Source organism: Syngnathus floridae, chromosome 6, assembly GCF_059516105.1.
Source record: "Syngnathus floridae isolate MCC-2025c chromosome 6, RoL_Sflo_1.0, whole genome shotgun sequence".
Classification (NCBI taxonomy): Eukaryota; Metazoa; Chordata; class Actinopteri; order Syngnathiformes; family Syngnathidae; genus Syngnathus; species Syngnathus floridae.
In genome coordinates, this window is record NC_142418.1 from 843,958 (window position 1) to 858,247 (window position 14,290).

Sequence of the window (14,290 nt, forward strand, 5' to 3'; positions counted from 1 at the left end):
CTTAAAGATACTATTGGAGACCATTACAACTGAATTGTCCAAACTTAAAATATGGTTTGACATTAATAAATTATCATTGAATGTAGACAAAACCTAACTGATGGTATTTGGAAACCGTAAAATAGATACAAAGGTTCAAGTAACAATAGATAGTGTCAATATTGAACAGGTTTATGAGATCAAATTTTTAGGAGTAATATTAGACAATAAATTCTGTTGGAAACCTCATATATGTAAGATACGTTAGAACCAAAGTAGCAAGGAGTATTGCAGTACTGTGCAGTGCAAAACATATTCTGGAGCAGAGAATGTTGTATACTCTGTCGTGTTGTCTTGTTTTACCATATTTGACTTACTGTGTGGAGATATGGGGAAATGCATACATAACCACTTTAAAACCAAAACCATTAATCACCAAATGATTCCCGAGCGCGGCACCGCTGCTGCTCACTGCTCCCCTCTCCCTCAGGGGCTGGATCAAAATCACACAGGGATGGGTTAAATGCAGAGGACACATTTCACCACATCCAGATGTGTGTGACAGCGGCGCGGCGATTGTTTACCTAAAGGACAAAGATTCGATCACGCGATGACGAAGATGACGAAGGGCCCCACGTACTACCAGCATCATCAGCGGCTTTGTTTTTAAGTGACACGGAGGATGAAGAGTTTGAAGGATTTAAGGATTTGGAGTGACACAGAAGGTTTGAAAAACTATTATGGCTTTTAAACACGCCCGGTCCTACTCTACGGAGCTCTCTTTCACCTCCGTGGATGGAAGTCGGGGGCCGCCGCTCGGCCGGGTGGCTGTCCGGGGACGGTGGATGGGGCTCGGACATGACTTTTACGCACGCCCGGTCCTACTCTATGGAGCTCTCTTTCACCTTCGTGGATGGAAGTCGGGGGCCGGCGCTCGGCCTGGTGGCTATCCGGGGACGGTGGATGGGGCTCGGACATGGCTTTTACGCACGCCCGGTACTATTCTATGGAGCTCTCTTCCACCTCTGTGGCTGGAAGTGCTACCTCCGGGGATGGAAGTCCACACTACCACACGCCTGGAAGTCGACGCCAGTGCTTGGGGCCGTGTGGCGGTGAGCTATTTATGTTATAGTTATTTGATTTTTTTTTTTTTTTGTGTAGCAAGTTGCATATGTTTTTATCATTACAGTTCAGTAGTTGTTGGCTCGTTGAACTCTTGTTTTGTTAAATAAAGAGCCGTTTACCAAACCCACGTCTTTCCTGGTACTTTAAGGCTACAATATAGTTATATACTAGATCTGTGGAATAACGACGAGGCTGACGTCAGGGCGCACGCATGGCGTTGTTGACAAAGGACGAGGAATTTGATCGATGGATTTAATGATTTGGAGTGACACAGATGGTTTGATAAAATTGTTGCTTATATAATCGTTATTTCATATATAATTTATATATCGTTATATGGGCCTGTGGAATATTTTGAAGTGCAAGCGCCGTCAGCGCGCACCCATTGTTGACATAAGGGACGATTGATGGCTTTAATGATTTGGAGTGACACAGATGGTTTTATAAACGTGTTATTTATGTAATAGTTATTTGAATAACTCTGAATGTTACGTCAGGCCCGTTCTCAGCTCTTCGTTTGTGTTTATGTCGCGTTAGCATACCTATCGTTTAGTTTGTTGTTGCTCTTTCATGTCTGTTCTTGGTGTTGGATTTTGTCGAATAAATTTCCCCCAAAATGCAACATATACTCCGGAGCGACTTACATATGGTTTTTTTTCCACGTTATCGTACATTTTATGGCTAATGCGACATATATTCCGGAGTGACTTTTAGTCCAAAAAATACGGTACTGTTAAATTTTTGGATTATAAGATGTTTTTGTTATTTTTCTTTTGTTCTTTTTTAGTTTTAATGTTCTCACTTGGAACTAAGTGATGGATAGGGGTAGGACATGATAAGCTTAGGCTTCTTCCTACTCCTTTTTGAACAGTGATATATATTGTTTGTTGTTAGTTTTTGTTGTTTGTTTTTTTATTGTTTTCATTCTTTAAATCATGTTCGAAATAAAGATTCATTTATTCATTCATTCATTTTTGACCAACTGCCATTATATGCTGAAAAAATACAATACAATAAAATAATAATAAACATAAATATTAAATAACAGCAATAAATTATATTCAATTCAGTGTAATCAACAACATTAACTCAGGAGCACAATATATAAAATATTTAAACTTAAAACGAACCAAAAATGAGTAAAACTATTTGTGCTGTTTTTTCTTTTAATCAAAATGAGACAGCATGACCAAGACCATTTCCACGACTGCAGGCGGTATCAGCTCTTCTGCAACGGTGTGGGTTTTTTTGGACCGAGCAATTTGGTACGCTACTTTATATGATGCTCTCAGTGTTTGCTGATTGACTGAAGTAGCATTCACAAAGTTGGATGATTGTTGGCAATATTCAGCCTGTTTTCGCTGAAAAACCTCAAGCATCTTATCAGCGTGATTGGGGTGCAATGTCTTTAAGTACCGCCTTAATTTATTTGGCTTCATACTGTCCGTTGCCAACATTGTAAGGCACAGTATACATACCGGTCTTCACTCGTCTCCCATCGTACTCACACTGAAGCCGAGCGCTACGTATGCTTCATCATATTTCCTTGTCTTAGCTTTCGTGTGACTCTCATTTCTCTTATATCCGTCTCTCTCCGCCGTTCTTTTCAACCCTGTCAAATATTTTTCCATGGTGTCCCACTGCACTTTTTATCGCCTGCTCTGTGCTGTGTGTGCGTATGTTCTGTGCGCTCTTCACTATAGAGCGAATACTCCTTGCACACACTCTTACAGTGATACCACCACTCCCACCTAGTGCAGTGGATATCTAATTACCCTATAATCTAGTACAGCCAAAAAAAGCATGTTCCCTGGTGTCACACGCCCCTCTCCCCCTGGTTTCGCACCGTACCCCTCCCCCAGGGGGCCGCGCCCCACTATTTGTGAAGGACTGGTTTAATCAATAGAAGCTTGGTCTATCTTTAAGTCTGGACAGTTGTTTACAGCAAATAAACTGTAATTGTCAGTCATTGAACCATTATTATTTTGACCATGCATCTGTCATCGCTAAATTACAATTCGTTCCTGCTATTTAGGACCATCCGAGCTGCTTCTGCTGCTGTTGCTGCTTCGTCTTCTTCTTGTTCTTAGCATGTTGGCGACAGTCAATCGGCATTGAGACTTACCTAGACCTACGAAACTAAACCAAAAGTAATTGATGACAAAATATTCTTGGAATAAATAATTTTACCAAAACAGAAAACCAAACGCATATAAATAAATACCCATAAATAAAGCTAAAACGAGAACTGAAACCCTGGTCACTACTGGTAAGTTCTCTAAATCAGTGGTCCCCAACCTTTTTTTGTGCCACGGATCGGTTACTTGTCAGAAATAGTTTCGCGTACCGGCCTTTATGTAAATAAATAATACGTTTATATAAATAAATAATACCTTTATAATAGATATATAAATACGATGAAATAAAATGATACGACTGGCATAAAAACAATCATAAATCACATAAAAAAAAAACTCACCATTACGTTGAATTAGTGGGAGCACTGAGCTTGTTTCTTAGAAACGAGCTGGTCCCATCTAGGTGTAATCGGAGACAATATCCTTCTTGTTCACGTTTTTTATCTTTCAAAGGTTTGTCTTTTAATGCAGGATGCTTGGTCTCCATGTGCCGAGGCAGCTTTGAAGGCTTCATTGCCTCGTTAGCGAGCCTGTCGCCACATACTATGCAGAGTGGTCTTGGCGCGTCAGAGTCACCTGAGGCGAATAATCCATATTTTAAGTAGGACTCCTGAATTTTTCTTTTAAATGCAGCTTTCCCTTTCTTAGAAGTCGTAGCCTCTTCTTTTTCCGTCTCCTCATTGGGCTTTTTTTCCCTTTCCGAAGAAGCTTTCCAAAAATCTCTGTTTCTTGCTCATTTTTGCTTGCTTCACGGGCTCGACTGGGGTGACATGTCACGTGATCGGGACGAGCGTCTTGACCTGAATTGACCTGTGTTAAGACACATCGACGGATGTACAGTTGGGAGAGAATCGCCAATTTTTTTATCCATCCATTCATTCTCTGTACAGCTTTGTCCCCACGGGGGTCGCGGGCGTGCTGGATCCTATCCCAGCTGTCATCGGGCAGTAGGCTGGGGACACTCTGAAATGGTTGCCAGCCAATCGCAGGGGACACAGAGACAAACAACCATCTGCACTCGCACTCACACCTACGGGCAATTTGGAGTCTCTCTCCGCCGTTCTTTTCAACCCTGTCAAATATTTTTCCATGGTGTCCCACTGCACTTTTTATCGCCTGCTCTGTGCTGTGTGTGCGTATGTTCTGTGCGCTCTTCACTATAGAGCGAATACTCCTTGCACACACTCTTACAGTGATACCACCACTCCCACCTAGTGCAGTGGATATCTAATTACCCTATAATCTAGTACAGCCAAAAAAAGCATGTTCCCTGGTGTCACACGCCCCTCTCCCCCTGGTTTCGCACCGTACCCCTCCCCCAGGGGGCCGCGCCCCACTATTTGTGAAGGACTGGTTTAATCAATAGAAGCTTGGTCTAGACCTGGGGTGTCAAACATGCGGCCCGCAAGAAGGTTCGATCAGGACCGCGTTCGATCAGGCCCGCAGGATAATTTAAAAGTGAAAAAATGCACAAAAGACACGGAATTAATATTTTTAATGATATGCAATTCATGGATTATCACACTGTTTTGATCAGAGTAGAAGACAACATTGTTTTGATCAGAGAAGAAGGACTCAACACAGCAGAAGGTAGCAATGCACCAATTGCTGCTTGTTACGACGTTGTTTCTACCCTGGTCTCTATGCCTCCCCTACACCCTCATTAGCCAAAATGTTATTATCCAAACGGAGAAATGTAGATACGGAGTGTAGAATTTTCAATGAAAAATGGACCACCTCCTATTTATTTATAGAAATGCACGGAAAACCTTTGTGCTTGATGTGTTTGCAACAAGTTTCAGTATTGAAGGAATACAGTATTTTTCGGACTATAAACCGCATTTTTTTTTCAGTTTGGGTGGGGGGGCGACTTATGCTCAGGAGTGACTTATATGTGAATTTTTTCACAAATTTCCAAAATTCAGAAATCCGCGATGTAGTGAAACCGCAATAAACGAACCGCGATGTAGCAAAGGATTACTGTAATCTGAACTGCAACTGCGGCGCGACGCATACGCAGCGGTGCTTCACATAAAGGACAAAAGATTCGATCACAGGATTTAATAACTTGGAGTGACAGAGATTGTTTGATAAAATTGTTTATAATTATATGGGCCTGTGGAATATTTTGAAGTGCAACCGCCGTCAGCGGCGCGCACCCGGCATTGTTGACATAAAGGACGATCGATGGATTTAATGATTTGGAGTGACACAGATGGTTTGATAATAATATTGCTTATGTGATAGGTATTTGATATATAATTTATATATCGTTATATGGGCCTGTGGAATAATTTGAAGTGCAACCGCAGTCAGCGGCGCGCACCCGGCATTGTTGACATAAAGGACGATCGATGGATTTAATGATTTGGTGTGACACAGATGGTTTGATAAAGGTGTTATTTATTTTATAGTTATTTGGATAACTGTCAATGTTACGTCAGGCCCGTTCTCAGCTCTTTGTTTGTGTTTATGTCACGTTAGCATACCGTATCGTTTAGCCTGTTGTTGCTCATTCATGTCTGTTCTTGGTGTCAGATTTTGCCGAATAAATTTCCCCCAAAATGCAACTTATACTCCGTAGCGACTTATATATGTTTTTTTTCACTTTATTATGCATTTTATGGCTAATGCGACGTATATTACGGCGCGACTTTTAGTCCAAAAAATACGGTATAATATTCGACGCCACTCTTCACAGCGAAAAATATGATGGCTTGCAAGGACAAGTGAGAAGAGATGAGATCAACGAATTGCAGGCGGGTCTGAGGAAACAGCAGTCTTTCATCCAGAGCCGACAAGTCAGTGAAGCAGCGGTAAAAGCCAGCTAACTAATTGCCAGCGAAATAGCATTAGCATCAAAGCCGTATTCCGATGGTAACTTTGTTAAACGATGCATGATGAAGGCGGCTGAACTTGTATGTCCCAAGAAACTACATGCTTTTGCTAATATTAGCTTGACGAGGAATACTATAGCAGAGAGGATTTCGGACCGATCAGCAGATTTAGACAGCCAATTGAAACAGAGTCAAGTCATTTATTGCATTTTCCGTTGCAATTGACGAGAGCACTGACATCACAGTTTTGGCACAACTGGCCTTATTTATTCGTGGAGTTGATGAGACATTGACTGTTACTGAAGAGTTTCTTGAGTTGGTGCCAATGATGGACACCACAACAACCAAATACATTTTAGACATTTGTCTACAGAAATCTGAGGTGTTTCATGAAATCTTTGGTAAAACGAATGTTCATTAAATTTCAACATTTTCCTAATGTTCTTGTTATGCTTTACACAAAAAAAAGGAAAGACATGATATTTTGGTTATTTATAGCAGACTATGGTATAATTTTAACAGTTCGGCACACTTGACATCTACCGAGGCCGCATGTAGCCCACAATGTGAAATGAGTTTGACACCCCTGGTCTAGACAGTATAACCATTCACAACACTAGATGACGCCAGATACCTTTAAAGCGAAGTTACGTCACCGCGCCTTACATCTCGCGTGAGTTACCTCAGCTTATCGCGATTGTTGGAGCTTGTGCGCAGCGGTAAGTTAAAGGTTGCAGGTATCGACTGAGTATCAGTGACGTGCGGTTAGGGTTGGGGTTGGTGAGGCAGGCTCACTATCGCCCCATCTTTGAGGCAAAGGTACTGGCTGCCTCAATGCCCGTATTTTCCCGCTGACTGCAAGCACGTGCCGTTTGCACGCGCTCAGTACAGTGTGTGTGGTGCACACTCTCACACGCACGCCCTGAGAGGCACTACCTGTCACTGCCTCAGCCTCCATGATTCTCATCTCCTGTTGTTATTCGAACAAGAAATACAACTATTTTGACTATGAAAATGATCCAAATGTATAGGAAACACACCAAAATTGCATTAAAAGTAAAGACCACGGGACAGATATTATATTATGTTTTATTATATTATTCATTTTTTAACAACTTATAGTGACAGCTGAGGAAACCATGTTGAGCCCTTTACCGACCCTGGTGGCAAGGTGAGGCACTGCCTCACCTGCCTCCTATGAGTGCACGTGCCTGCTGAGTATGTTGGTGTGATCGTGTGCGTCTTTGACACAAAGAGAGTATACACATTTCATTGTTACTACTGTCCACTGTTGTGCCGTTTGTCGCGGTTTGCTTCGTGTGCGCGCCGTTTGATTGACAGCTCCGGCGCGCTCCTTTAAGTTGGCCTCGCATCGTACGAGTAGCAGTTACGCCGAGGCACGGCGACTAACGGTCGCCAGCAAATGTATTTTGTTGTCTCGATGACTTATGTTTGGTGTGTTGCAGAGAGTATTTAATTTATGGTTATTTAGTATTGCGGAACCGTTACGCGCAGTTAGTTATGTAATGTGTGCCGTATACGAGTGTTGTGTGACGTCAGAAGTTGAGCGTTGACGTGCTGTATTTCTGTTGCAGAACCACACACACACATACCCCACAAACCACACACACGCTTCACTCAGTACATTTTTGCCATTTTGCTTGTATACCGCTATGAGCCACAGTGCCTGTTACTTTTTTGCCAATAATTCAGTAAAGCAATCAAAACTGAACCACGTCTTCCCTCCTGTGTTGTGACCGACACCCGGGGGCGAAAAGAGCATAACCATCCGAGCCAACCCCCTATACCAATGGTTCTTAACCGGGGGGTGCGAGGATACCCTGGGGTAAATTTACAATTTTTTGGGGATAATGGTCGGGTAACCGAAAAAAGTGAAAAATTCTGGAAATCAAGAAGTCATTGTGTTAATTGGCATTAGGGATAATTCTAATTAAGCCTTATAGCTGTAAAGTAAAACAATTATTATTATAATTATTTAATATAAAAAATATAATATTTTTTATGTATTTGTTATTTGTATTTTATGTATTTTTAATTTATTTTTGTAAGTAATAAAGTTAAGTACTGTTAAATGAATAACAATACACAATAAAAACTTGTGAAGCTAACATGATGAACAGGTATGCTTCAGAACACAGTTACTCAGAAAACATTGATCACAACGTGTCTAGTACGTGTCACTCACTGCATAAACCTGCTTCGGCTTCACACTGTTAGTTTCACTTCAATCATTAGCCGAGGTAGACCTAAGAAGGTATGTATGTGTACTGCCTCGTGTTATATATTTAGTAGTAATACACTTTTCTCATAATTAGAATGCCATGCTATAATAATTAATAAGCTTTGCCTTTTGTCTCCCTCTTGCACATAAAAAGCAAAAAATAACAACAAAATTCTTGTTTTCCAGGTTTATCTTCAGTATGTCCAAAAAACGAAAGTGGAATGATGACTATGTTAAGTATGACTTCATGTGTGTTACTGAGAAGGATAGTACACAACGTCCACAGTGTATCCTATGCAGCACCAGCAAATTTGAAGCCATCAAAGCTCGATGAACATTTTAAGAACAGACATGGTGGCAAGGATGCAGGGAATGATATTGCAACATTACGAGTCAAAAGAGCTAGGTTTGATCGTGCCGGCACTTTGCTGACACACGGATTTTCACCAACAGCAAAACCTTTACTACATGCTTCTTATCAAGTTGCATACCTGTTGCTAAGTCAAAGAAGCCCCATACAATTGCCGATGAATTGATCAAGCCGTGTGCCCTTGAAATGGCAAAGACTGTTCTCGGTCAGGAAGCTGCGAGAAAACTGGAACAAGTGTCTTTATCAAATGATGTACCGTAATTTCCGGTGTATAAGCCGCACGGTGTATAAGCCGCACCAGCTAAAATTCGGGGATATTTTAGTTTTTTTCTTACATAAGCTGCACCGGACTATAATCCGCACGTGCACACGAGTTTTTTACAAAGAAGGACAGTACACAGAAAGCCTTTTTGAAGTTTTAATAACATACCTTAACATTTCTTTCCAAACACTGCCTGTGACGCGGCAGTAATATCGCAGCAACACGGTAGCACAGCACTAACAGGGCTGGTTAAAGTAAAGAAAAAGAGCTTCATCGTCTTCATCTTCCTCCTGTGCAGTGAAACCGTCGAAGTCTTCCTCCTCAATTTCCGATTGGAATAGCATTAGATATCCTTCGCCACACACTTTCTCAGTAAATAAAACATACAGGTAAAAGTCACTGAGACGCGGCGGTACCACAGCAGCAACACGGTAGCACAGCACTAACAGGGCTGGTTAAAATAAAAGTAAAAAAAAGAGCTTCATCGTCTTCATCTTCCTCCTGTGCAATGAAACCGTTGAAGTCTTCCTCCTCAATTTCCGATTGGAATAGCGTTAGATATCCTCCGCCATACACTTTCTCAGTATCTCTTTCGTCGTCGTTTTTATCCATTTCTTCTAGCATTTTCCATGATGAGGGTCCACGAAATAAAGAAAAGGGTGCCGCAACACAATGTCATCAACATCAACTGCCTTTGGCTTAAAAGCGGCATCATATGCATTTCTTTTGTCCCCCATAATGACGCTTTGTGTATAAAAGCTTCCTTTCAGTAATGTCCGTCTTGATCGCGTTCTGCGTGATGCGCGAAATGTGGTAAACAAACTAGCACGTCTTCTTCGGCGCATTATCTCTTCTTCGCCTGTCTCGCTCTTGCTTCCTTATAGAGCGCCCCCTGGAGGCCGGAGGCCGTAAAAACCCATAAGTATGCCGCATTCATTTAAGCCTCAGGGTTCAAAGTAACCTTCTGAATAAAATGCATTAAAAGTTCACATTCATTACAACTTGTTTTTGGTGAGCAAAATGTCAGAAGAATTGAATTTAGATGCTGATTGATTGGGTTTTAATACAATGCAGATGGTCCAAACAGCGCCACTGCTTTGTGTAATCTCTGAGTCACATGGTTTAGAGCACAGGTGTCAAACTCAAGGCCCGGGGGCCAGATACGGCCCGCCACATCATTCCATGTGGCCCACGAAGACAAATTGTGCATCAAATTCGTGTCATTACTAGAATTGCAAATTGTCTTCACTTTTAATATCTTTTTTAAAAATATTTGACCAGTTTTTACTCGTCTGATTTGAAAACGAGTTAATTGTCAGTTTGTTTTGTAGCTAATAGTGTTAAGAGTAAAAGTGATCAAGTCATCACAAAAATCACGAAAAAAATCTTATGTAAGCCGCACCTGACTATAAGCCGCAGGGTTCAAAATTTTGGAAAAAAGTCGCGGCTTATACACCGGAAATTACTGTAATCCGTAACCGAATCGTCGACATGAGTGATGATATCCTGGAGCAAGTTGTTGTTGACATCAAGGCCAGTCCAGTAAAGATTAGCCTACAAGTGGATGAGTCAACAGATTTGTCAAATTGTTGTCAGCTATTGGTATTAGTCCGGTACGTGAAGAACAATAAAGTGGAAGAAAGTTTTCTCTTCTGTCACTCACTGAAGACAACATCGAAAGCCATATATGTGTTCAGTATGATAAAATAATTCTTCACAAGATACCAACTTCATCTTGACAGGATTGGTTTGATATGTACTGATGGTGCACCAGCCATGCTGGGCAATCGTTCAGGGTTTGCTGCATTGATGAGAAAAGAAATTCCTGACTTGAAGATTACCCACTGCTTTCTTCATCGGCAGGCTCTTGCAGCAAAAACATTGCTCCCAGACCTGAAAAAGACTTTGGAGATTTGTGTGAAGATTGTGAATATGATTCATGGTCGTGCTCTGAATCATCGACTGTTTCAGTCATTTTGTGAGGAAGTGGGTCAGGAACACACTGTGCTGTTGTACCATACTGAAGTGAGGTGGCTGCCACGTGGGCGTGTGCTACCTTGTATGTTTGAATAACGAGAAGAAATTTAGCAGTTTCTCCACGGACTGGGACAAGAACTGGCTGGATATTTTGACGATCCTGAATTTGTTCAAATGCTTGCCTATTTGGCTGATGTGTTCACAGATGAACTCAATCGCTCACTACAAGGAAGAGGGATGAACATTTTGATTGCAAGTGAGAAGTTGGCTACATTCAAAGACAAAATTGTTTTGTGGATTAGCTGTGTAAAGAAAGGGAACTTGGCAAATGTTCCTTCCCTTGAAGAAACACTCACAGAGGATGCTTCCCTACATTCAGATTTTGTTTCAAAAATTGTTGAACATCTGCAGATACTGTGCACCTCATTTGATGACTACTTCTCGTGTGGAGAGCTAAAACCCTGTGGCGACTGGATCCGGCACCCTTTTAAGCAGAATATGGTAGATGTTGATGATGATAGCAACATCAAGGAAGATCTCATCGAACTGAGAAACAATCGTGGAATCCAAATGGAGTTTGCCAATGGTCACTTGGAGCACTTCTGGGCTTCTCAGTTGGAAACATATCCTGCACTGGCAAAGAAGGCTCTCACTGTGCTCGTGCCTTTCGCGACTACTTACCTCTGCGAGACTGGGTTTTCCTGTCTGCTTCACATCAAAACCAAGAGCAGAAATCGTCTGGATCCTCAACACGACATGCGAGTGGCACTCAGCACCAAGACACCAAGATTTGATGCCATCATAAATGGAAAGCAACAGCAACAAAGTCACTGAGTTTGGGGCTCAGCCATAATAATTCACAACACACCATGCATAGTACAAGCACAATGTTTTTTTTTGTTTGTTTTTTTTCCTAGTATGAAAGTAATCTTGATTTTTGTAATCCTGCAATGCATTATTTTGTTGTCAGTTGTGTAAAAAAAGAATTAAATACATGATGGTTTTGTTACTTACACATGATGATTATGATATCAATATTGCTTTTCATCAATTCTGGAAGGGGGTGCGAGAACTGGTTGGTGAATTGAATGGGGTGCGAACAAGGAAAAAGGTTAAGAACCACTTCCCAACAATAGCGGTAGCAGTTTGCATTATTTTATTGTTTTTCCTTCTTCAGATTTGTTTCAAGACTGCAGTTACTGTTAGACTTCTCTTTGATGGTTAATGCAGTTATTGCAATTTTGTTGTTTTATCACAGTTTTATTTACATTTCAAAAATCAGAAGCCATTCATTTACAAATGTGATTGCACTTTAGTTTACGTATTTAAATGTTCAGATATTAAGATGTGATAGACAGTTTTTGCATGATTTGAATGAGGCAAAATAACATGCTTTTTCTCTCAAATATATTGTTACAATCATTTGTTTCAGATGTACTGTAATTATTTTCTGTATAAAAATTAAATTTGGTGTTCAAAAAGTATTTTTTCAAACTTGAGTCAAAGTCTTTTTTCAAACTTGAGTCATGAAAAAGAGGGGGTTGTCGTACAATCAGGGCCATATATTCGGGCCAATACGGTATTTTTTCTTTGTTTTTATACGGATGTGGTTTGCCAAACGAAGCCATCCAACTCCCCTTATGACTCTGTTCCTCTACATTTAAGCAGGCTCTTCCAAGTCTCCTGGCCTTAATCAATATATATTGTCAAATTTTGGACCAATTTCCAAGGTGTCTTTTATTTAAAAAAAATCAAGAAATAGTAATGCACATGCAATCAAAATCTTTCTAGAATGAAAAATTATGGTGGTCTTACAGACAGATTTTCAGATGATGCATAATGTGTCAGCCCTTTTACGAGATTTTAATTACATCTTCCCAGCCAATTACTTGGAGAGTCCAGGGCAATTCAATAAAGAATTCAGTTGGATCAAATTATCTTATCAAGTAATCAGGCAAAAAAATATTAGTCGTGAATCAATGGTTTTCATTGTCTAATTTATATTTCAAAGTCCAATTTTTTTTAAAAACCAAATTTTTGGTGCACCCCTAGTTCTCTCTTTGGGGTATATTAATGTCATTATGTTGTGATTTTGCTGCTCTGGCTCACTGACATCAAATTTGCCTTTATGTAGTCCGTGAACTACACTGAGTTTCACACGCTTGGTTTAGGCCTTTCAAGCAATTCCGTTATTTCATTGAGATGCTAAACTAGGCTGTAAATGAAATGGTGTTTACCGTATGTTGTCTGTTTTTCAGATGAGAGGAACTACATCTGTGACCAGTGCGGACAAACCTTTAAACAGAGGAAACATCTCTCAGTTCACCAAATGAGACATTCAGGTGTAAAACCTCTACAGTAAGTACTATATTAAAAATATAGCTTTAAATATAGTCTTGGACATGAACCTCTGTAATAAATACTATATTAAAAATATAGCTTTAAATATAGTCCTAGAAATAAACACTTACATCTCAAGACATTACCAATTGATTGATAATAATTCAGGTGATTATAAAACTTTTCTTACTGCAGTTCTATACGTATTCATTTTCCCTACAGTGGGGCAAAAAAGTATTTAGTCAGCCATCAATCGCGCAAGTTCTCCCACTTACAAGATGAGAGATGGCTGTAATTTTCATCATAGGTACACTTCAACTATGAAAAACATAATGAGAAAAAAAATCCATAAAATCACATTGAAGAAGAATTTACAAGAATTTATTTGCAAATTATGGTGGAAATAAGTATTTGGTCAATAATGGCCTCAATCGGGGGCTCCATGCAAGATCTCACCCCGTGGGGTCAAAATGATCACAAGAATGGTGAACAAAAATCCCAGAACCACACGGGGGTACATAATGAATGACCTGCAGAGAACTGGCACCAAAGTAACAAAGACTGCCATCAGTAACACACTATGCCGCCAGGGACTCAAATCCTGCAGTGCCAGACGTATCCCCCTGCTTAAGCCAGTGCATGACCAGGCCCGTCTGAAGTTTGACATTCTATATGACATTATCCCAATCCTCTTCTGGATCATCCAAATGCTCTCTAGCGAACTTCAGATGAGATTCACACTAGGGTGACTATAGCAGATGCTTCAAAGGGAGATATTCAAGAAGTTGGGCATGCCAAACAAGGAATTTGACTCTGGTAGATCACAGCCTCTGTTCAACATTTAGGTGACTAACAACATTCAGGACATGTGCGAAAATTGACATTCATATCATTATATCATCAATTTGGAAATTCCTTGGCCAAATCATTGAATCGCTGTTGTGATCGAAAACACACGCAACATGGTTGCGGCCATATGAGAGGCAGAGTGCTCTGCGCATGACATAAAAAATATCTTGC

The 14,290-nt window shown here is 40.6% G+C and overlaps 1 protein-coding gene across 11 annotated transcripts in view; it reads left to right on the top strand.

The window, feature by feature from the left end:
- The window catches only part of znf276 (zinc finger protein 276), a 94,049-nt gene that overhangs the window by 76,629 nt on the left and 3,130 nt on the right, over positions 1-14,290 (top strand). For 10 of the 11 annotated variants that reach the window (XM_088379665.1, XM_088379666.1, XM_088379662.1 and 7 more), the window contains one exon: positions 13,189-13,288. In XM_088379665.1, coding sequence (XP_088235791.1) covers positions 13,189-13,288 — 100 coding nt within the window. Of the gene's footprint in view, positions 1-13,188; positions 13,289-14,290 lie in introns of those variants that run through there. The other variant, XR_015859202.1, reaches the window with a different exon arrangement.